This window comes from Mustelus asterias, chromosome 2, assembly GCF_964213995.1.
Source record: "Mustelus asterias chromosome 2, sMusAst1.hap1.1, whole genome shotgun sequence".
NCBI lineage: Eukaryota > Metazoa > Chordata > Chondrichthyes > Carcharhiniformes > Triakidae > Mustelus > Mustelus asterias.
The window spans coordinates 105067463-105092858 of record NC_135802.1 but is presented as its reverse complement, the minus strand read 5'-3'; the positions used below and the strand labels follow the sequence as shown (position 1 = coordinate 105092858).

The window sequence follows — 25396 nt, the reverse complement described above, 5'->3', positions numbered from 1 at the left end:
TCAGTGCTACATCTTGTAATGACTGCTATTCTGTACTCCAACAATTGTGGAGTCACAGCAAAAGTTTGCCTGCAGGCTTCGGGAGTCAGAGTAAGTAGTCTCACAACACCAGGTTAAAGTCCAACAGCTTTATTTGGTAGCACGAGCTTTCGGAGCGCTGCTCCTTCATCAGATACCAGACAGCCAGGTCAAATGGGGGTCACAACCCCACACAGTGTGGGGAACAGTCACCTAGCAGTGTCATCCTCACCAAATAATATCTTACAGACAATGTCCCAGATAAAACCATCACCATTCCTGGGTATGTTCTGCCCACCAGATTCAGCCCTACCAGAGGTGGCAGTACAGTGGCATACAGTTGGGAGGGAGTTGTTTTCGGAGTCCTTGATATTGACTTCAAGCCAATGAATCAGGGCATCAGGTCAAACGTGACCAAGCAAGCCTCTTACGGCTCTCCCTCAGCCAATAAATGGGTACTCCTCCATGTTGAACACATCAGAAGCACCGACGAAAGCATGGGCACTGAATGTGGGGTGGGGCCTTCAATGCTCGTACACCAAAAATGGCTCAGTAGCACCACTACTGACTGAACTAGCTGAGTCTTGAAGGACATATTTGCCAAACTGGGCCAGGGCAGGTAGTGAGGGAACTAACAAAAGTGAAAAACTGATTTGACCTAACCCTCACCAATCTATTCTGTCCTTATGATCATCACACAGCCCTTGCAGCAACAGTCCTGTTGTCACACAGAGGATACTGTCTATTGTGTTGTATGGCACTACCATTGTGATAAATGGGGTAGATTCAGAACAGATCTAGCAGCTCAGAAGTGGGCATCCATGAGGTACATGAGCCATAGGTAACAACAGATTTGTATTCAACCATAATCTGTAACCTCAGTGCCTGTCATTTTCTCCCCTCTACCAGAACCATCACATCCCAGCCTCTGCCCCCCTGAGCATCATTACCACCACCACCAACTCCCTCCCCACAACCCCAACCCACCTCTATTTGGGTTCCAGCAGCGATCCTCATGGTCGAGCTCATTTTAGTACTGGCAATGGCCACTGCTCCCGATGGCACTGCCGGTACTAGACAGCTGAGGCCTCTGACCAGTAGTTCTCAGGAACTGGGAGTCCCGATGCTGCCCAGTAAAGTGTCTGATTGGAATGCAGCAATGTCAGGTCTCCTTTAACTGGTGGACAAGAGCTTCAATAACCTGCATTCAGGATACTTAAGTTTGCAAAGATATGGGTTAAATGGAACAGTAGGACAATAATAGAGGATGGGAAAAAACAGTAGAGAAGAGTATCATAGCTCAGAAAATCAAGAAATAGGATTAATTTGGGGGGAGCTAAGATACAGTAGGTGCTGATTGTAGGCATCCTTAAACATTAGTTTTAGTGTGTGGCAGAGCATGAATCAGGAAATTAGAAGGACATGTAGCAAGGGTAATACAGTAATCATGGTGTCTTTAATTTTCATATAGACTGGGCAAACCAAATTTTCTAGATAAGCATGCTAAGAAACCACTGGGAAACAGGCTGGATCTTGTTCATTAATAAACTTGTAAAGAGAAATCTAAGGAGTCTTGTATTGAGTTTTATCTTGTATTGAGTTTTATCTTGTATTGAGTTTTAAAGTGATTTAGCTAAGTCTGAAAATAGGCTTTTAACTCTAAACAAAGCAAACTACACGGGAATGAGGAGCAAGCTGGCTAGGGTAGATTGTGAAACTGCATCAAACAATCTGACAGTAGGCATACAATTTAAAGAATATGAACATATATGTAGACATCAGAATTAGGAGTAGGAGTAGGCCATTCTGCCTCTTGAGCCTGCTCCACAATTAACATTAATACATGGCGTGCAACAAATGTATATTCCTTTCAGCAGAAACTTCCTACACAAAAACAGTGGTCCAACTATGGTGATCAAAGAGTATTGGATCAAAGGAAGAGGTTCATAATGTGGCCAAAAACAGCAATAAGCCTGAGGATTTTAGAAATCAATAAAAAAGAACCAATAAATTAATAAGGAAGAAGAAAATAGAATATGAAAGCCGATTGACAAAATTCAGAAAAAAAAGACATGCTATCAAAGCTTTTCATCTTGCCCTTATCAAGAAAGCTCACAAGATAAACCAACAGCATCTTGTGAGCTGTCTTGATGAGTGGAGATAAAAAGCTTCAATAGCATGTCTCCTTTTTCATCAGTACTCAAGTTTTGTGCTACCAAATGACTACACATAAAGCAAATTGTAAACCTTTCTATAAGTTTGTAAATAGGAAGAGATTAGTGAAAGTAAACATGGACCATTAAAGGCATGGCAGGTGAAATTATAACAAGGAATGGCAGACACATTAAGCAAATATTTTGTATTGATCTTCATTGTGGAGGACACAAAAAAAGATTCCAGAAATAATAGAGAGCAAGGGTCTACCAAGAAGGTGGAACTTAAAGAAATCGGTACAAGTAAAGGAATTGTACTAGAGAAATGAATGAGACTAAGTGGCAAAAAATCCCCTGAGTCTGAAAACCTGTACCCTAGGGCTGCAGAGATAGTGGATGCATTGGTTTTGATTTCCAGAATTCCTTAGAATTCATAGAACATAGAACAGTACAGCACAGAACAGGCCCTTCGGCCCAAGATGTTGTGCCGAGCTTTATCTGAAACCAAGATCAAGCTATCCCACTCCCTATCATCCTGGTGTGCTCCATGTGCCTATCCAATAACCGCTTAAATGTTCCTAAAGTGTCTGACTCCACTATCACTGCAGGCAGTCCATTCCACACCCCAACCACTCTCTGCGTAAAGAACCTACCTCTGATATCCTTCCTATATCTCCCACCATGAACCCTATAGTTATGCCCCCTTGTAATAGCTCCATCCACCCGAGGAAATAGTCTTTGAACGTTCACTCTATCTATCCCCTTCATCATTTTATACACCTCTATTAAGTCTCCCCTCAGCCTCCTCCGCTCCAGAGAGAACAGCCCTAGCTCCCTCGACTTTTCCTCATAAGACCTACCCTCCAAACCAGGCAGCATCCTGGTAAATCTCCTCTGCACTCTTTCCAGCGCTTCCACATCCTTCTTATAGTGAGGTGACCAGAACTGCACACAATATTCAAAATGTGGTCTCACCAAGGTCCTGTACAGTTGCAGCATAACCCCACGGCTCTTAAACTCCAACCCCCTGTTAATAAAAGCTAACACACTATAGGCCTTCTTCACAGCTCTATTCACTTGAGTGGCAACCTTTAGAGATCTGTGGATATGGACCCCAAGATCTCTCTGTTCCTCCACAGTCTTCAGAACCCTACCTTTGACCCTGTAATCCACATTTAAATTAGTCCTACCAAAATGAATCACCTCACATTTATCAGGGTTAAACTCCATTTGCCATTTTTCAGCCCAGCTTTGCATCCTATCTATGTCTCTTTGCAGCCGACAACAGCCCTTCACCTCATCCACTACTCCACTAATCTTGGTGTCATCAGCAAATTTACTGATCCACCCTTCAGCCCCCTCCTCTAAGTCATTAATAAAAATCACAAAGAGCAGAGGACCAAGCACTGATCCCTGTGACACTCCGCTAGCAACCTGCCTCCAGTCCGAAAATTTTCCATCCACCACCACCCTCTGTCTTCGATCAGATAGCCAGTTACCTATCCAATCTGCCAACTATCCCACACCTCCTTACTTTCATCATAAGCCGACCATGGGGGACCTTATCAAACGCCTTACTAAAATCCATGTATATGACATCAACTGCCCTACCTTCATCAACACACTTAGTTACTTCCTCAAAAAATTAAATCAAATTTGTGAGGCACGACTTGCCCTTCACGAATCCGTGCTGACTATCCCGGATTAATCCGCATCTTTCTAAATGGTCGTAAATCCCATCCCTAAGGACCTTTTTCATCAATTTACCAACCACCAAAGTAAGACTAACCGGTCTATAATTACCAGGGTCATTTCTATTCCCTTTCTTAAACAGAGGAACAACATTCGCCACTCTCCAGTCCTCTGGCACCATCCCCGTGGACAGCGAGGACCCACAGATCAAAGCCAAAGGCTCTGCAATCTCATCCCTTGCCTCCCAAAGAATCCTAGGATATATTTCATCAGGCCCAGGGGACTTATCGACCTTCAGTTTATTCAAAACTGCCAGTACATCCTCCCTCCGAACAACTATTTCCTCCAGCCTATTAGCCTGTAACACCTTCTCTTTCTCAAAAACATGGCCCCTCTCCTTGGTGAACATTGAAGAAAAGTATTCATTCATCACCTCGCCTATCTCTACTGACTCCATACACAAGTTCCCACTACTGTCCTTGACCGGCCCTAACCTCACCCTGGTCATTCTTTTATTCCTCACATAAGAGTAAAAAGCCTTGGGGTTTTCCTTGATCCAACCCACCAAGAACTTCTCATGTCCCCTTCTAGCTCTCCTAAGCCCCTTTTTCAGCTCATTCCTTGCTAACTTGTAACCTTCAATCGACCCATCTGAACCTTGTTTCCTCATCCCTACATAAGCTTCCCTCTTCCTTTTCACAAGACATTCCACCTCTTTCATGAACCATGGTTCCCTCACTCGGCCATTTCCTCACTGCCTGACAGGGACATACCTATCAAGGACACCCAGTTTTTGTTCCTTGAAAAAGTTCCACTTTTAATGAGTGCCTTTCCCTGACAGTTTCTGTTCCCATCTTATGCCCCCTAATTCTTGCCTAATCGCATCATAATGACCTCCCCCCCCAATTGTAAACCTTGCCCTGCCGTACGGCCCTATCCCTCTCCATTGCAATAACAAAAGACACCGAATTGTGGTCACTATCTCCAAAGTGCTCTCCCACAACCAAATCTAACACTTGGCCCGGTTCATTGCCCGGTACCAAATCCAATGTGGCCTCACCTCTTGTCGGCCTATCCACATATTGTGTCAGGAAACCCTCCTGCACACACTGCACAAAAACTGCCCCATCCGAACTATTTGACCTACAAAGGTTCTAATCAATATTTGGAAAGTTAAAGTCCCCCATGACAACTACCCTGTGACCCCCACACATATCCATAATCTGCTTAGCAATTTTTTCCTCCACATTTCTATTACTATTTGGGGGCCTATAGTAAACTCCTAACAATGTGACCGCTCCTTTCCTATTTCTAACTTCAGCCCATATTACCTCAGTGTGCAGATCCCCCTCGAAGTGCCTTTCTGCAGCCTTTAGAATATCCTTGATTAACAATGCCACTCCTCCACCTCTTTTACCAGCTTCCCTACACTTACTGAAACATCTATACCCCGGAACGTCCAACAACCATTCCTGTCCTTGTTCTACCCACGTCTCCATAATGGCCACAACATCGTAGTCCCAAGTACCAATCCACGCCCCAAGTTCATCTACTTTGTTCTGGATGCTCCTTGCATTGAAGTAGACACACTTCAACCCACCTTCCTGTCTACCGGTACCCACCCTTGACCTTGATACCTTCCCCAATACCTCACCACCCTCAACACTGACTTCTGGACTACAACTCCTTTTCCCACTCCCCTGACAAATTAGTTTAAACCCCCGTGAAGAGACGTAGCAAATTTCTTAGAACAATTCCCAAAGATTGGAAAGTAGCAAACATAACCCAATCGTTTAAGAGCAGTGGAAGAAAGAAAATGGGAAAATAGTTAGCGAAATATCAATGGCAAGCAAAATGCTACAATTTCTTATTGTGAACTGGTAACACGACACTCATAAAATTGAATTTTGTTAAATAAAGTCAACATGGATTCATGGAAGGAAAAACATGTTTGACAAATCTGTTCGAGATTTTTAAGGATGTTACACGTAGAATGGACAAAGAGAAACTGATGCATGTGGTGCATTTGGGTTTTCAAAAACCATCTGCTCCACAACAGATTATTGCACAAAACTGGGACTTGAGGGCCAGAATTCTCTGGCCGTTCAGGCCCTGCTGCCGCTGCCAGAGGGAACTGAGAATTTGGCGCTCCACCAAATCTCCATTCACTACAGTGGGACTGGAGAATCCCAGCTGCGGGTGAAATCGGAGGATCCTGCTCCTGGTATTGGGGATAATGTATAAGCCTGGATTGAGGATTGGTAAATGGACAGAGAACAGAGTTGGAATAAATAGAATATTTTCACAGCTGTGAGTTGTAACTAGCGGGGTACCATAAGATCACTCCTTGAGTCTTAGCTGTTTACAATCTACATTAATGACTTAGATGAGGGGACTGTGTTTGCTGATGATGCAAAGTTAGCTGGAAAATAAGCAGGAAACAGGGTGCAAAGAAGACACAGAAGGATATAGACAGGTTGGATAAGTGAACAAGAACATGGTAGATGGTATACAATGTGGTGAAGTGTGAAGTTATCCACTTAGCTATGAAAACTAAAAAAGCAATGTATGTTGAAAGGTGAGCAGCTGGGAAATGTTTGCATTTAGAGTGACCAGAATTTCCTTGAACCTGAGTAATAGAAAGTTAACATGCAGATGCTGCAAACAATTAGGATGGCAAACCATATGTTAGCTTTAGTTACAAAGGGAATTATTTTTAATTCTTTGTGTTGTGGGAGTCACTGACAAGAGCAATGTTTGTTGCCCCTCCCTAATTGCCGTGAACTGAGTGGCTTGCTAGGCCACTTAAAAGGGAAGTTAAGTGTCAACTGCATTGCTTTGAGTCTGGAGTCAAATTTAGGCCAGACTGGGTAAGGACAACAGATTTCCATTAGTGACATTAATGAACCAGGTAGGTTTTTAACAACAATCAATTATGGTTGTCATAGTCACCATTGTTGAGACTGGTTTAATCATTGCCTTTAAATTCCACCAGCTGCTGGTAGGATTTGAACTCATGTCCCCAGAGCATTAGCATGTGTTACCAATTAAATGACTACACCACCAGACATCGCCCACCAGGTAAATCCACCAACAGATAGGCCCCTGAAATTGAGCAATCAAAACAGAGTAAAATCCACAGATGGGGAAATTTCGGGAAGATGGAATTGAGATAGAAGATCTTGTTCAATGGCGGAGCAGATGCAAAGGGCCAAATGGTCTACTACGCTTGCTAATTCTTAGTTAGTGGTTAGGGTATTAAAAGAACTAGAATTAAGAGCAGGAGTAGGCAATTTAGCCCCTTGAGCTTGCTCCATCATTTAATATGATCATGACTGATCTCATTTTGGCCTGAACTCAGGTTACCCGCCCATTCAAATCCTTACTAATTAAAAATCTGTCCACCTCTTCCTTGAATTTACTCAAAGTCCTGGCATCCACACAGTCTGGAGTAGTGAATTCCACAGATTCATAACCCTTTGAAATGAGTTATTTCTCTTCATCTCTGTTTTGAATCTGCCACTCCTTATCTTAAAACTATGATCTCTTGTTCTAGATTGCCCTACACGAGGAAACATCCTCTGCACGTCTCCTTTGTCAATCCCCCTTATCATCTTGTAAATCTCAATTAGATAAGAGTCATGAGTTCAGACCCCACTGTGGCAAGTTGTTGAATTGAATTATATAAATCCAGTTCAATAAGGTATCCACATATATATAAAATACGTATGTAAAAATGACTGGAAGATAGATGTTCTTTAGATAATATATAAAAGGTCTGGCTGACTCTTAAGTGACTTGGCAAGTAATGGTCTGTCAGCTATTAGTTATGGGAAATAAAGGCATCATACAAACTTTTTTAAAAACGTTGTCGTGACAAAAACACAGTTGCTGAAAGTCTTACATAAAAATGTTAACTGCTGGAATAACATGGGAGTTTTGCATTACTTTAAAGGGAAAGATAGGTTCACAGTTCATCAAAGCTGAATGTAGAGTTTGTAAAGAACATCATTGGAGTTATTTAAATGCCTTCACTTTCTGACACCTATAAAGAAGGTCACCTTATAATGTATTGATAAGCATGCTATTACTTTGACGATCCTGTATGAATAGCCTGAAACTTGTCGATGCGGATATGGTCATTCTTGCAAGTAGGAAAGTTAATTTTGTTGATAGTTGCGAATCTTATCTGCTGGTGACGTGGCTAGACTAAGGTGTTGCAAGTTTGTGAATTGTTAGTCTGGCAATAGTGCTTTCTTAGGCTAAGGTGTTGCAAGTTTGTGAATTGTTAGCCTAAGAAAGCACTATTGTTTAAAGTAAAGAAAAGTTGTTTCTCTTGGGGCCAGCTGTGAAAAAGTGAAGATAAAGAATTCTAGTCCTATAAAGACGGTTTCATATGTTGATCCCTACTGTGTGCTTTGTGAGCAGTGCTTTTGTATGTTCCATCTGTCAGACCATCTGGTTTCAGCTTTCACTTCTTTATCCACCTTTCTGTTTTTCAGGTCCATACATTCAGAGGTCCTCACTGGTGTGAATACTGTGCCAACTTTATGTGGGGCCTAATTGCTCAGGGAGTGAGATGTTCAGGTAGAGTCTGATTTTATTCTGTTCATTGGGCTATATTTTTGAAGACCATTCACAAAAACACTGGCCAATCATTAAATATAGTTTTGTAGTGCAGTAAAGCTTGTTAACTCTTTTCATTGAAAACATTTGAATTAAATATGCAAGTTACACTTAAGGAAGAAAAGTGAGTCCAGATTTGAGTGAAGCATATGTAATGTAAAGTTGCTGTTGCACAAAGGTCCATTTTAAATCAGCTACTGGTGGTGCTTTAAAAAAAGCTGGACTATTGTAAAGCAAATTTCTAAATATTTACCTGGCTGTGGTAGAACAATATTACAAATAACAGACTTTTTAAATAGGCAACAACATAGAAGTTAAGATGTTTTAAGCTTCCTGTTTCAGGTTTCTTTGTTTAAGCAAATAAGCCGAGGGCGGTATCTACGTCTTGTTACTTTGTTCTTTTCTTCCTCCAAAGTCATAAAGACGAGAGCAACATATTTGTTATGACCTTCCCATCCTAATGTGTTTTTCAGTTTCTTGGGTGTAACAATTTTCATTTCAATCTTACCTATTGTGTGCTGTAAGAGTTAACCCCTTGTTGGTAATTTCTCACATTAAAAGAACAAATACACAGACCAAATCTAGGGTGTTTCTGATGTGAGTAATTGCCTGGATTGTTAGACAATTTGAGGTCCTTAGGTCAATTCTTGTTGCGAGATCATTTTACTCCACTATCAATACAACCTATGGACCTATCACTACAAAATGAGAGATGTATGCTGTTAAACACTCTTCACTCAGTACACTTCTAAGTTACTGTACAAAGAGTGCAGAGGGCTCCTTTTTTCTGTTTTTTTTTAACATTTTAACTTCCTTTATTAGAACTAGAAATCTAATTAAAATAAATAAATGGATCTTGTTCAACAACAATGTAGCATGAGACCGTCCTTAATGAAGGACTACACATTTTTTGTTTTAATAGATAAATGCATCATTATCAACTAATTCTTAGGAGCATGAATAATCTGCTTCACATAATCAGTGCTCGGTACACTGAAAGAGACAACACTGATTTAATTGATGACTGAGTAATGAAGCACAGACAGAATTTCAGAGTGCCCTGAGACTAGAACACACCAACTTCCTCCCAGAGCTCAGTGAATTAAACCAGTGAGTAGCTCGGCCATTTAGGACAAGATGGCTTAAGGTTCAACCTCTGGCCTTTGCTCAGTTAGTTGATCGTAGCCAAATCAGTTGTATTGTGTATCTGGCCTAACAAAGGGAATGTTACCAGAGTTCTTGCTCCTCATTGCTATTCAACAGTCTCATTGAAAATGCACGTGTGAACACTGCTTGAGGACAGTACTAGGCTCTGTGGATATGTTCCTCAGTCAAATTGCTTGTCAGCATTCTCTGTCAAGCTCAAAAATGAATGACACTGGCTTAATGAGGTTACGATGTGGAGATGCCAGCGTTGGACTGGGGTAAACACAGTAACAGTTTTAACAACACCAGGTTAAAGTCCAACAGGTTTATTTGGTAGCAAATACCATTAGCTTTCGGAGCACTGCTCCTTCATCAGATGGAGTGGAAATCTGCCCAGATTTCCACTCCATCTGACGAAGGAGCAGCGCTCCGAAAGCTAATGGTATTTGCTACCAAATAAACCTGTTGGACTTTAACCTGGTGTTGTTAAAACTGTTACTTAATGAGGTTACTGCAGGGCAACCAATACTGCATCAAGGAATCAGTACCTACAGAGGATGGAGTAAATTAATAAGGATAACAAAATGGCACACATGAAAGTAGCATAATCAACAATTGTTAAATTATAAATAAGTTCGAAGTGCATAAAGATATTTGTTTAAATCACACTCAAATAACAGAGTTGAGACAACTGGTTTATTAACATATTAACCATTGAATGTCTTCATTGGAATGTAATTTGAGTATGTTATTCTCTAATTTATACAAACAATGATATTTTAAAAATCTATTTTGTACTCAATTTATAGCTTTTCTACTTTGGTGGTGAGGGCCAGTTGTAATGTACAGCAACACAAACTATCTGTTATGACTACATAATAAGGCCAGTAATACTATCAGAATGTATTTTGCCGTGTTGCACATGGGCATACCATCATCTTTATATGTTGTACCCCAAGTAGAAGTAAGGTCATTTGCATAGACAGTGGACGGTGAAACTGCAAAATAAAATCTTATTAGTTCATATCAAAGATCATTCTTTGAACAGTTTTTCAGAAATGTTATTTGTGATATCTTATGAGCTTGCACTAAATCCAAGGATTGCTTTCCTCCGAAGATTGTCCTAATAGCTATGAATTCCCAGAAATTATTGATCTCTTGAAATAATACCACCAACCTATGCTAATGTAAACCACAATAGATTAGCCTACTCCTGTTTCTAGTTACTATGTTTCTAGGGGTGGCACAGTGGTTACCACTGCTGCCTCACAGTGCCAGGGACCCGGGTTCAATTCCAGTCTTGGGTCACTGTGTGTGGAGTTTGCACATTCTCTCCGTGTCTGCGTGGGTTTCCTCCAGGTGCTCCGGTTTCCTCCCACAGTCCAAAGATGTGCGGGTTAGGTTGATTGGCCATGTTAAATTGACCCTAGTGTCAGCGGGATTAGCAGGGTAAATATGTGGGGTTATGGGAATAGGGACTGGGTGGGATTGTGGTCGGTGCAGACTCGATGGGCCGAATGCCCTCCTTCTGCACTGTAGGGATTCTATGATTCTATGTTTATTTGTTACAGACAGGAGGGTGATTAATTTAAGCAGCCCTGATTTCTCCTCATCACCCGTCAGTAAACAGAAAGGTGTTTTTTGATTTCTCCCTTTATATAGTGGTGACATATTTTCCCAATCCTTTAATTTTGGTTTGATTCATTTTCCAATAACAACTCCAAAGTAAACTCATAGGGATAGTGTATTCACACACACAAACCGAAGGGGAGGGCCCTTTTTCACTCATATTTATTGACAAAAAAACATAGCCTTCAACATCATTAATCCTATGAAACCCATCTCCAAACTCCGGGGCCTAGGGCTCAGCTCCTCCCTCTGCGAATGGATCCGAGACTTCTTAACCCACAGACCACAATCAGTAAGAATAGGCAACAATACCACCTCCATGATCATGCTCAACATTGGTGCCCCACAAGCCACATCCTCAGTCCCTTACCATGATCCGCATACACTTATGACTATGTGGCCAAATTCCCCTCCAACTCGATTTTCAAGTTTGCTGGTGACACCACTGTAATGGATCTCAAACAATGATGAGATGGAGTACAGGAAAGAGATAGAGAATCTGTTGAACTGGTGCGATGACAATAATCTCTCCCTCAATGTCAACAAAAATGAAGGAGATAGGCATCAACTTCAAGAAGCATAGTGGAGGACATGCCCCTGTCTACATCAATGGGGACGAAATAGAAATGATCGAGAGTTTCAAGTTTCTAGGTGTCCAGATCACCAACAACCTGTCCTGGTCCCTCCATGACAGCACTATAGATAAGAAAGCCCACCAATGCCTCTACTTTCTCAGGAGGCTAAGGAAATTTGGCATGTCCACTACCACTCTCATCAGTTCTCCAGGTGCACCATAGAAAGCATTCTTTCTGGTTGTATCACAGTTTGGTATGGCTCCTGCTCTGCCCAAGACCGCAAGAAACTACAAAGGGTCGTGAACGAAGCCCAGTCCATCACACAAACCAGCCTCCCATCCATTGACTCTGTCTACACTTCCTGCTGCCTCAGAAAAGCAGCCAGCTTCTTCCCTGCTGCCATCATACTTTTGAACGGACCTACCTCGTATTAAACTGATCTTTCTCCACACCCTTGCTATGACTGTAACACTACTTTCTGCACCCTGTCCTTTCCTTTTCTATGTACGGTATGCTTTGTCTGTATAGTGCGCAAGAAACAATACTTTTCACTGTATACTAATACATGTGACAATAATAAATCAATAATAAATCAAAAATCACATATAATAAAAAAAGTGGGGAATAGAGAAAGAAATTGATTTCTAGGGCAAAACCCACAGGATAAAGAATTACTGTTTCATATGAGTCCAGAATCAAAGTTCAATAGTGTATCCTTTCACACAGCCAACAGGTTGAAAACTGATGCTCGATAATTCCCTTTTCCAGTGGTGATGATTTCCACAATGGATGGACACGTGGAGATGAATCAGTCTTGTAGGCACTGGCACAAAAGTTCAGAAGGTCCAGTAAAAACAGTGTAGATGGAGCAACATTACAGGTCCTACCAATTTATGGGGGGGGGGGGGGGGGGTGGGTGGGGAGAGGAATGTGACTCCCAACTCTCCACTTTGGCTGGGACAGTGTATATTCCTTAGTTTGAATTCTCGAGATTGGTAATGTTTCAGCCATAAAGGATTTCAGAAGAGGCTTCAGGGTCCTTTGTTCTATCAGACTGGTCATCGGTTGGCCAGGCTTGGCCTAAAAAATGTAAATGGTCTATGTAAAGTTTCTTGGAATTGGTTTCTGGAGATAATGAGGTGGCAGCTGTTCTGAACGCCGGGAAGTTCCTTTTGTTTGAGTCATAGCCAACCATGGCTTAAGTCATTTTAAAGCCTTTGTCCAATTTTAGCCATGATAATATAACATTTTATAAAAATGTAGGATGGGGTCTTAGCCCCCTGACATATTGCTGTTTATCACTTATTTTATTTCATTACTTAAATTCAGCTACAACAAACCAAGGTAACTAAGCAATATGGAGATGTCAACCGCAAATGCTTTGAACATATTGTCATACCTGGACAGATGTTCAAAACATAATCAAAGTTTAAAACAAAGTGCTAAGTAATCACTGAATCCAGTAACTATGCTTTTATCTGAGACCTCTGCTTGAAATGTTTTGTAGTGTGATCTGACTATATTGTAACTAGTTGCGTAAACTATGTTCTGTGTTTGGTAATTCCAAAAGCTGTGGCTTTTTGTTGTGGGAAAAATTAGCCTCATTAGAAGGAATCAGTTTTTGAGAGGGCTTTACTTTTAATATCTTATTGATTACAATTGCCTTCAAAAAGACTATAAACTCACATTTTTATGGATACTTTATTTTGTCAACAGATAATACCAGTTTCTACATACAAAAAGTCCTTGTAGCAAATTCTGATTTTATACTTTCACTATTAATAGCACAATGTCTTGCTACAGGAGCATTACATTGATATTTCTTTAGAAAATGAAAGGGCTAATTGAAGCAAAATAAAAATGCTTAAAATACACAACATGTCAGTGCACATCTATGATGTGAAAACAAAATGTTTGATATTACTTTTCAACAGTCATAATGCTCCAGAATTTATGTTGAAACACAAATGTTGATGCTTTCAGTGCTGATCATGTACAGTGGAGGAAATTCCTGGAATATATACATTCGCTGTTCAGTGTAGAAATTCAGAATTTGCTGTCAGAGATACTCTGCTTCACAGGATATGCAGTTGATGTCTTCGTTGCCTATACTAGATAATGAAATGATGACAACAACACAAAGTTGGTGGACTTGCCCACTACTTTCATACTAAAAATGATTAAAAGAACATTAGGGCTGGTGTATTTTAGCAGTGTGAAAGTGATAATTACTGCTGAACAACCTTGCTGGCCCTGAAGAATTAGTTGCTATACACTATATTAGATGCTATACACTAGATACATCGATGACAGATGCTATACACTAGATACATCGATGACAGATGCTATACACTAGATACATCGATGACAGATGCTATACACTAGATACATCGATGACATTTTCTTCCTTACACAGAATTAGTTCTACAAGGGAAAAAGGTCTGTCAGAACAAGAAATAACAAAACTTGAAATTAAAATTATTTGCCTTTACTTTTCAGTCTGTCTCTTTTATCCATCTCCCTTAACCCCATCTGTATTTCCCAGTTTTTATTTTGCTTTCAACATATCATACAACTCTGAAGAGAAACTGCAAAGGATTTTGGATAGAGTAGTGAGCGAAAATGAGAAGAAAGGCCTGGACATAAATTGTAAGAAAACAGAATGTGTCCAAAAAAGAAAATTAAACCAGAATGTAAGATCACGACGAAGAATACAAAGAATAAACGGGTAGACAAATTTTGTTACCGATGAAGTATATCAATATCAGATGGAAAGTGTGACCAAGAAATAAGACTAACCCTGGACATGATTCTCTGGCCGTTCATACAGCGGGATTCTCTGGTCCTGCTGCAGTTAATGGAGATTTGGCCAAATTTTCCATCCTTGCTGGCAGCGGCGGCGGAGTGTGAAACGCCAGAGAATTCTGGCTCCTGTGACAGGTTCCCTGGCTGCACAGCGAGCAACGCAAATGGACCAGAAGATCCCAGTGGCAGTCAATGGTGAGCCCAATGGTGGTGAAAATCCTGGCCTAAAGTTTGGAATGACCATGAATGGATTTCAGAAAATGAAAAAGATTATGATCAATTCAAAATTAGCTATGGAAACAAAACTGAGAATCTACATTACACCAATCACATTACACTCACTCACCTGAAGAAGTGAGTTTTGAATGATCAGTGATTTGATTTATTATTGTCGCATGTATTAGCATACAGTGAAAAATATTGCTTCTTGTGCGCTATACAGGCAAAGCATATCGTACCTAGAGTCAGAAACGAGGGAGTGCAGAATGTAGTGTTACAGTCATAGCAAGGGTATAGTGAAAGATCAACTTAATGCAAGGTAGATCCATTCGAAAGTCTGATGGCAGCAGGGAAGAAGCTGTTCTTGAGATAGTTGGTACATATCCTCAGACTTTTGAATCTTTTTTCTGATGGAAGAAGGTGGAAGGGAGTATGTCCAGGTGCGTGGAGTCCTTAATTATGCTGGCTGCTTTTCCAAGGTAGCGGGAAGAATAGACGGGGTCAATGGATGGGAGGCTGGTTTGCGTGATGGACTGGGCTTCGTTCACGACCTTTTGTAGTTTCTTGCGGTCTTGGACAGGGCAGGAACCATACCAAGTGTGATACAACCAAAAAGGATGCTTTCCATGGTGCATCTGTAAAAGTTGGCGAGAGTTGTAGTGGGCATGCCAAATTTCCTTAGTCTTCTGAGTAAGTAGAGGCATTGATGGGCTTTCTTAACTATAGCGTTCGCATGGAAGGGCCAGGACAAGTTGTTGGTGATCTGGGCACTTCTACTTCATCCCCATTGATGTAGACACGGGCATGTCCCCCACTACACTTGCTGAAGTCAATGACCATCTCCTTTGTTTTGTTGACATTGAAGGAGAGATTATTGTTGTTGCACCAGTTCGTCTATCTCTTTCCTGTACTGTCTCGGCATGCTTTTCTGGTTGGCAGATGGTAACTAGTGGCATGCCGCAGGGATCGGTACTGGGGCCTCAACTATTTACCATTTATATAGACTATCTGGAGGAGGGGACTGAGTGTAGGGTAACAAAGTTTGCAGATGACACAAAGATAAGTGGAAAAGTGAATCGTGTGGAGGGCGTAGAAGGTCTGCAGAGAGATTTGGACAGGCTGAGTGAGTGGGCGTGGATCTGGCAGATGGAGTATAACGTTGACAAATGCGAGGTTATTCACTTTGGAGGAAATAATAGCAAATTGGATTATTATCTAAATGGAAAAAAATTACAACATGCTACTGTGCAAAGGGCCCTGGGGGTCCTTGTGCATGAGACACAAAAAAACCAGTCTGCAGGTGCAACAGGTGATCAAGAAGACAAATGGGATGTTGGCCTGTTATCGCAAGGGGGATAGAATATAAAAGCAGAGATGTCTTGCTGCATCTGTACAGGGCATTGGTGAGGCCGCAGCTGGAATACTGTGTGCAGTATTGGTCCCCTTATTTGAGGAAGGATATATTGGCCTTGGAGGGAGTGCAGAGAAGGTTCACCAGGTTGATACCAGAGATGAGGGGTGTTGATTATGAGGAGCGACTGAGCAGATTGGGTTTGTACTCGTTGGAATTTAGAAGGCTGAGGGGGGATCTTATAGAGACCTATAAGATAATGAAGGGGCTGGATAGGGTAGAGGTGGAGAGATTCTTTCCACTTAGAAAGGAAGCTAGAACTAGAGGGCACAGCCTCAAAATAAAGGGGGGTCAGTTTAGGACAGAGTTGAGGAGGAACTTCTTCTCTCAGAGGGTGGTGAATCTCTGGAATTCTCTGCCCACTGAAATGGTGGAGGCTACCTCGTTGAACATGTTTAAATCACGGATAGATGGATTCCTGATCGGTAAGGGAATTAGGGGTTATGGGGATCAGGCGGGTAAGTGGAACTGATCCACTTCAGATCAGGCATGATCTTATTGAATGGCGGGGCAGGCTCGAGGGGCGAGATGGCCTACTCCTGCTCCTATTTCTTATGTTCTTATTGTCTGTGATCCGACCCACTTCGGTGGTGTCATCCGTAAACTTTAAAATGGAGTTGAAGGGGAATTTAGCCACAGTCAGGGGTGTATAAGGAGTATAGTAGGGGGCTGAGGACACAGCCTTGTGAGGCACCGGTGTTAAGGGTGATCGTGAAGGAGGTGTTGTTGCCTAGTGTAGTGAAGGATTGAGGATGCAGTTTTGTGTTATTTGATATTGAAGATATCTTACATGTCACACTAACAGTGATGAGGTGCTGGTAAATTATGACACCAAGAGAACTCTGCTGACCAAGATCAGGACGAGATGGTTGGAATTTCTTGGATATGTAATAATAAATCATGATTTATAAGTTCAAAGCTGATGGAGAGATTGATGGTAGAAGGGATTGAGGTGGACAAAGAACAGTCTTTTTAAAGAGCTTCGCAAACTTGATCAATGTTCCAACAAAGATAACGTATGCTTCTAGAGCAATGCCAACATGCAGGTCGATAGTCACCAATATCATCTTATAGCATGGTAACTGAACAGAGAGAGAGTGAGCGAGTGCATTATTTAAATCAAATTTATCGTTCCTGTTAATTTCCTGCTCGTCACAAGCAATGATTCTTCAGTCTGGTTTGTTGGTGAGCCTTGCTGTCACTTTACCTGCTCACAGTAGAGGGCACTGTAATGGAAAGATTCTGGATTAAAGGCAATCTCCATGGATAAGCCTGTTAAAAGTCTGTGAACAGCTGTCAGCAAAGTGAACAGCAAACTTTATCCCTTGAAAGTAATGTCCGGTCCATTGTGTATTTTCTCTTTCCAAATGCTGACTGCTTTGCATTTCCAATATTTAATTTAATTTTAGATTACTAGCATTTGCAATTTTCCTTTTTATTGATCTGAAGCATACTCTAATTCTTCTTTCAAAACAAGGTTTGCAGGCACCCAATATGTTAAAATATCACTTTGGATAATCTTACGTAGAATAAATAAATGTAAGTATCATGCAAAAATGAAGATCAAAAGCATTTACAGAACCTAATCAGAAGGAAACTCCATCCATGTCTGCTAAACTCCAAGTCCCATTAACAAGTTTCCAGACTTGTAGATCTGTTGGCTCTCGTGTCACTTGTCATTGGCAATGGAGACACAAATACACATTCAGATTACAGGAAACACCAATTTACATTTGACGCATTCAGAAGCAATTTGAAGTCAGTGAACTAAACCAATAAAAAGTTAAAAGACCACTCTGTACATTCAAATTAACAAACATAATTTAATTAATTTGTAGATCAAAAGCCATCGCTTAATTAAAATGGAATGCGGAAAGTCCACACAATTGTCAAGTTGTCAACCTCTTCAGTTTCAATCTAAAACAGAAACCTTCATGATTATAGCTACTGACTATTTGTTGCTTTAAGACTAAGATGTGCTTTGATTAAAAAAAATCTTGCTCAGGATTTTAATCAAAACATAAAGAGGTCTAGAGGCGCATTATGTGTAGCACTGTTTAACTTAGACCTTCAATGTTTGATTGAAACAAGTTGAACAAGGTTTTTTTTGTATCTTACTGTTAATAAAACAATTGAAGTAGTTTGAATATGAGCATTATCATTTGAAAGAGAGAGCTGACACAAATATGTTAAGAGACAAAAACAAAAATATATTCACACTGCCTCACCCCACTTCTCCTCCACATACATGCACGCAGAGACAGACACATAGACACACACCTGCGAGGAAACAACAGGAGACTTTCAGTTGTGGGGTGGGTGTAGAGTTAATGAATGCCTTCCTAGTTTAAGTTTATGTTTATTTTATTAGTGTCACAAATAGGCTTACATTAACACTGCAATGAAGTTACTGTGAAAATCCCCTAGTCGCCACACTCTGTTTGGGTACAGAGGGAGAATTTGGCATGGCTAATGCACCTAACCAACCAGGACTATGGGAGGAAACCGGAGCACCCAGAGGAAACCCATGCATACATGGGGAGAACAAACAAGACTCCGCACAGACAGTGACTCAAGCTGAGAATCGAACTCCTCCTTAGTTGGGGAGGAATGGGGGTTGAGCAGACACACTGTTTAAGATGATGGAAAAAGGGCCTGTTCTGTGCTGTACTGTTCTATGTTCTAAAAAAGAAAATATTGGTGCAGGGATAAAAGTGTGGAAATCTTGCTTGGTGGGAGGGGAACAAGATAGATCTTGCTCATATAAAAGCAAAATACTGCAAATGCTAGAATCTGAAACAAAAACAGATACTGTTGGAAAAACTCAGTAGGTCTGGCAGCATCTGTGGAGAAAGAAAATAGAGTTAACGTTTCGCATCTAGATCACTCTTTACAGCTAAAGAAAGGGAGAAATGTGATCGATTATATATTGTATAAGAGGGGATGGAGTAAAATAGTTAGTGATTGGTGGGAGCTAAGAGATTCCAACAAAGATGTGCAGGTCACAAGACAAAGGAAGTGTGAATGGCAGTAGAAGGTGTAGTGACTTAAAAGATAAAATAGCAGAATGTGTTAATGGGAGACAAAGGTCAGTGCTCAGTGAAAGCCAAACTTAAGAACAAGTGATAGATGACCCAGAAAGGGGGGAGGTTGCATTCGGACAAAAAAAAATGGTTTGAATGTAAAAACCTTTCAGTCAAGATGTAGGAGAAAGGTCACAGTCTAAAGTTGTTAAACTCAATGATGTGTTCTGAGAGCTGTAATGTGTCTAATTGGAAGATGAGGTGCTGCCCCTCTAGGTTATGTTGGGCTTCAGCAAAACATTGCAGTAGGCCAAGGGCAGACATGTGGGCATGAAAGCAAGATAGTGAGTTGAAATGAGAAGTAACAGGAAAATTGTGGGTCATGCTTGCAGACCGAGTGAAGGTGTTTGGCAAAGTGATCATCCTATCTGCATTTAGTCTCCCCAGTGTAAAGAGGGCTGCATTGGGAACAGCAAATATAGTAGACCAAATTGTACATAGAACATAGAACATTACAGCGCAGTACAGGCCTTTCGGCCCTCGATGTTGCGCCGACCAGTGGAACCAATCTAAAGCCCCTCTAATCTACACTATTCCAATATCATCCATATGTTTATCCAATAACCATTTGAATGCTCTTAATGTTGACGAGTCCACTACTGCTGCAGGCAGGGCATTCCACGCCCTTACTACTCTGAGTAAAGAACCTACCTCTAACATCTGTCCTATATCTCTCACCCCTCAATTTAAAGCTATGTCCCCTCGTGCTAGCCATCACCATCCGAGGAAAAAGGCTCTCACTATCCACTCTATCTAATCCTCTGATCATCTTGTATGCCTCGATTAAGTCACCTCTTAACCTTCTTCTCTCTAACGAAAACAACCTCAAGCCCCTCAGCCTTTCCTCATACGATTTTCCCACCATACCAGGCAACATCCTGGTAAATCTCCTCTGCACCCTTTCCAACACTTCCACATCTTTCCTATGATACGGCGACCGGAACTGTATGCAATACTCCAAATGCGGCCGCACCAGAGTTTTGTACGGTTGCAGCATGACCTCCTGGTTCCGAAACTCAATCCCTCTACCAATAAAAGCTAACACACCGTACGCCTTCTTAACAACCCTATCAACCTGGGTGCCAACTTTCAGGGATCTATGCACATGGACACCCAGATCCCTCTGTTCATCCACACTACCAAGTATCTTACCATTAGCCCAGTACTCTGTATTCCTGTTATTCCTTCCAAAGTGAATCACCTTACACTTATCCGCATTAAACTCCATTTGCCACCTCTCAGCCCAGCTCTGCAGCTTATCTATGTCCCTCTGTAACCTGCCACTTCCCTCCGCACTGTCTACAACTCCACCGACTTTAGTGTCATCCGCAAATTTACTAATCCATCCTTCCACGCCCTCATCCAGGTCATTAATAAAAATGACAAACAGCAGTGGCCCCAAAACAGATCCTTGCGGTACACCACTAGTAACTGAACTCCAGGATGAATATTTCCCATCAACCACCACCCTCTGTTTTCTTACAGCTAGCCAATTCCTGATCCAAACCACTAAATCGCCCTCAATCCCATGTGTCCGTATTTTCTGCAAAAGCTTACCATGGGGAACCTTATCAAACGCTTTGCTGAAATCCATATACACCACATCAACCACTTTACCCTCATCCACCTCTTTGGTCACCTTCTTAAAGAACTCAATAAGGTTTGTGAGGCACGACCTACCCTTCACAAAACCGTGTTGACTATCCCTAATCAAATTATTCCTTTCTAGGTGATTATAAATCCTATCTCTTATAATCCTTTCCAATACTTTGCCCACAACAGAAGTAAGGCACACCAGTCTATAATTACCAGGGTTGTCCCTACTCCCCTTCTTGAACAAGGGGACAACATTTGCTATCCTCCAGCCTTCTGGCACTGTTCCTGTAGACAATGACGACACAAAGATCAAAGCCAAAGGCTCTGCAATCTGCTCTCTAGCCTCCCAGAGAATCCTAGGATAAATCCCATCCGGCCCAGGGGACTTAGCAATTCTGGAAAGGGTAAAAATAGATAACACCTCCTCCTTATGAACATCAATCCCATCCGGTCTAACAGCCTGCATCCCAGTACTCCCCTCGACAACACTGTCCCTCTCCAGTGTGAATACCGATGAAAAATATTCATTTAGTGCCTCTCCTATCTCTTCAGACTCCACACACAACTCCCCACTCCTGTCCTTGACTGGCCCTAATCTTACCCGAGTCATTCTTTTACTCCTGACATACCTATAGAAAGCTTTAGGGTTTTCCTTGATCCTACCTGCCAAAGACTTCTCATGTCCCCTCCTGGCTCTTCTTAACTCTTTCTTTAGGTCCTTCCTGGCTAACTTGTAACTCTCAAGTGCCCTAACTGAGCCTTCACGTCTCATCTTAACATAAGTCTCCTTCTTCCTCTTCACAAGAGATTCAACCTCCTTAGTAAACCACGGTTCCCTCACACGTCTGTTTCCTCCCTGCCTGACAGGTACATATTTATCAAGGACGCGTAGTAGCTGTTCCTTGAACAAGTTTCACATTACAATTGTGCCCATCCCCTGCAGTTTCCTTCCCCAACCTGTGCCAGCTAAATCTCGCCTAATCGCATCATAATTTGCTCTCCCCCAGCTATAACTATTGCCCTTTGGTATATACCTATCCTTTTCCATTACTAAGGTAAACGTAATCGAATTGTGGTCACTGTCACCAAAGTGCTCACTTACCTCCAAATCTAACACCCGGCCTGGTTCATTACCCAGTACCAAATCCAAAGTGGCCTCGCCTCTTGTTGATCTATCTACATACTGCGTCAGGAAGCCTTCCTGCACACATTGGACAAAAACCGACCCCTCTAAAGTACTCGAACTATAGCTTTTCCAGTCAATATTTGTAAAGTTAAAGTCTCCCAGTACAACTACCCTGTTACTTTCGCTCCTATCCAGAATCATCTTTGCAATCTTTTCCTCTACATCTCTGGAACTTTTCGGAGGTCTATAAAAAAACTCCCAACAGGGTGACCACTCCTTTCCGGTTTCTAACCTCAGCCCAAACTACCTCAGTAGACGAGTCCTCATCAAATATCCTTTCTGCCACCATAATACTGTCCTTGAATAACAATGCCACACCTCCCCCTCTTTTACCACCTTCCCTGCACCTGCTGAAACATCTAAACCCCAGAACCTGCAACAACCATTCCTGTCCCTGCTCTATCTATGTCTCCGAGATGGCCACAACATCGAAATCCCAGGTACCAACCCATGCTGCAAGCTCACCCACCTTATTCCGGATGCTCCTGGCGTTGAAGTATACACACTTCAAACCACCTTCCTGCCTGCCAGTACACTCCTGCGACTCTGAAACCTCATCCATAACCTCACTACTCTCAACCTCCTGTACACCGGAACTACAATTCAGGTACTCACCCCACTGCTGAATTAGTTTAAACCCTCCCGAAGAGCATTAGCAAATTTCCCCCCCCAAGATATTGGTACCCCTCTGGTTCAAGTGCAGAACATCCTGTTTGTAGAGGTCCCACCTACCCCAGAAAGAGCCCCAATTGTCCAGGTATCTGAATCTCTCCCTCCTGCACCATCCCTGTAACCACGTGTTCAACTGCTCTCTCTCCCTATTCCTCTCCTCACTATCACATGGCACAGGTAACAAACCAGAAATGGAATAGAAATGACCCTGGTAATTATAGACCGGTTAGTCTTACTTCGGTGGTTGGTAAATTGATGGAAATAGGATTTACGACCATTTAGAAAGATGCGGATTAATCCGGGATAGTCAGCACGGATTCGTGAAGGGCAAGTCGTGCCTCACAAATTTGATTGAATTTTTTGAGGAGGTAACTAAGTGTGTTGATGAAGGTAGGGCAGTTGATGTCATATACATGGATTTTAGTAAGGCGTTTGATAAGGTCCCCCATGGTCGGCTTATGATGAAAGTAAGGAGGCGTGGGATAGAGGGAAAGTTGGCAGATTGGATAGGTAACTGGCTGTCTGATCGAAGACAGAGGGTGGTGGTGGATGGAAAATTTTCGGATTGGAGGCAGGTTGCTAGCGGAGTGCCAGAGGGATCAGTGCTTGGTCCTCTGCTCTTTGTGATTTTTATTAATGACTTAGAGGAGGGGGCTGAAGGGTGGATCAGTAAATTTGCTGATGACACCAAGATTGGTGGAGTAGTGGATGAGGTGGAGGGCTGTTGTAGGCTGCAAAGAGACATAGATAGGATGCAAAGCTGGGCTGAAAAATGGCAAATGGAGTTTAACCCTGATAAATGTGAGGTGATTCATTTTGGTAGGACTAATTTAAATGTGGATTACAGGGTCAAAGGTAGGGTTCTGAAGACTGTGGAGGAACAGAGAGATCTTGGGGTCCATATCCACAGATCTCTAAAGGTTGCCACTCAAGTGGATAGAGCTGTGAAGAAGGCCTATAGTGTGTTAGCTTTTATTAACAGGGGGTTGGAGTTTAAGAGCCGTGGGGTTATGCTGCAACTGTACAGGACCTTGGTGAGACCACATTTTGAATATTGTGTGCAGTTCTGGTCACCTCACTATAAGAAGGATGTGGAAGCGCTGGAAGAGTGCAGAGGAGATTTACCAGGATGCTGCCTGGTTTGGAGGGTAGGTCTTATGAGGAAAGGTTGAGGGAGCTACGGCTGTTCTCTCTGGAGCGGAGGAGGCTGAGGGGAGACTTAATAGACATTTATAAAATGATGAGGGGGATAGATAGAGTGAACGTTCAAAGACTATTTCCTCGGGTGGATGGAGCTATTACAAGGGGGCATAACTGTAGGGTTCATGGTGGGAGATATAGGAAGGATATCAGAGGTAGGTTCTTTACGCAGAGAGTGGTTGGGGTGTGGAATGGACTGCCTGCAGTGATAGTGGAGTCAGACACTTTAGGAACATTTAAGCGGTTATTGGATAGGCACATGGAGCACACCAGGATGATAGGGAGTGGGATAGCTTGATCTTGGTTTCAGATAAAGCTCGGCACAACATCTTGGGCCGAAGGGCCTGTTCTGTGCTGTACTGTTCTATCTTTAACAACTTTGTTTGTTCTAGCCCTAAGCTTCCACCCTAACTCCCTGAATTTCTGCCTTGCATCCCCATCCCTTTTCCTACCTATGTCTTGAGTGCCTATGTGAACCACAACTTGGGGCTTGTCCCCCTCCCCCTTAAAGATTTCAAAAACACGATCTGAGACATCGTGGACTCTGGCTCCTGGGAGGCAACACACCAACCGCGAGTCTCTCTCGTTCCCGCAGAATCTCCTATCCGTCCCTTTAACTATGGAATCCCCAATGACTAATCCTCTACTCCTCTCCCCCCTTCCCTTCTGAGCCACAAGGACAGACTCTGAGCCAGTGACCTGTACACCATGGTTTACCCCTGCTAAGTCATCCCCCCCAACAGCATCCAAAAGTGTACTATCCCCAATTTCTACTACATTTTTTGTTTCTCCCCCCACTTGGATGGCTCCCTGTACCTTTGTGCTGTGGTCAGTTTGCTCATCCTCCCTTTCCCTACCCTTCTGAGCTGCCGGGCCAGACTCTGCACCGGAGGCTGCTCCCCCCAACAGTACTTAAACAGGAATACTTATTTTTAAGGGGCACAGCCACTGGGGTACTCTCTAGTACCTGACCTTTCCCCTTCCCCTTCCTAACCGTGACCCACTTGTCTGTCTCCCGTGGCCCCGGTATGACCACCTGCCTGTAACTCCTATCTATCATCTCCTCATTCTCCCTAACCAGACGAAGGTCATTGAACTGCAGTTCCAGTTCCCCAGCGCGGTCCCTTAGGTCCCTTGTAGGAAGTGAAATGTTGCTTCATCTGATAGGAGTGTTTGGAGCCTTGACAGATGAGGAGGGAGATGAAGGGACAGATGTTGCACCTGCTATAATTGCAAGGGAAGGTGCCCATGGGAATAGGATAAGAAGTTGGGGGTGATGAAGGAATGGACCAGGGTGTCGCAGAGGGAGTGATCCCTGCAAAATGCTGACAGGGAGAGTGAGGGGAAGATGTGTTTCATGGCAGTATCATGCTGGAGTTGACGGA

General features: G+C 42.4%; 1 protein-coding gene across 2 annotated transcripts in view; it reads left to right on the top strand.

Moving 5' to 3' along the window:
• Window positions 1–25396, top strand: part of chn2 (chimerin 2) — a 336658-nt gene that overhangs the window by 277222 nt on the left and 34040 nt on the right. For both annotated transcript variants that reach the window (XM_078239728.1, XM_078239735.1), the window contains one exon: window positions 8366–8450. In XM_078239728.1, coding sequence (XP_078095854.1) covers window positions 8366–8450 — 85 coding nt within the window. The remainder of the gene's footprint in view (window positions 1–8365; window positions 8451–25396) is intronic.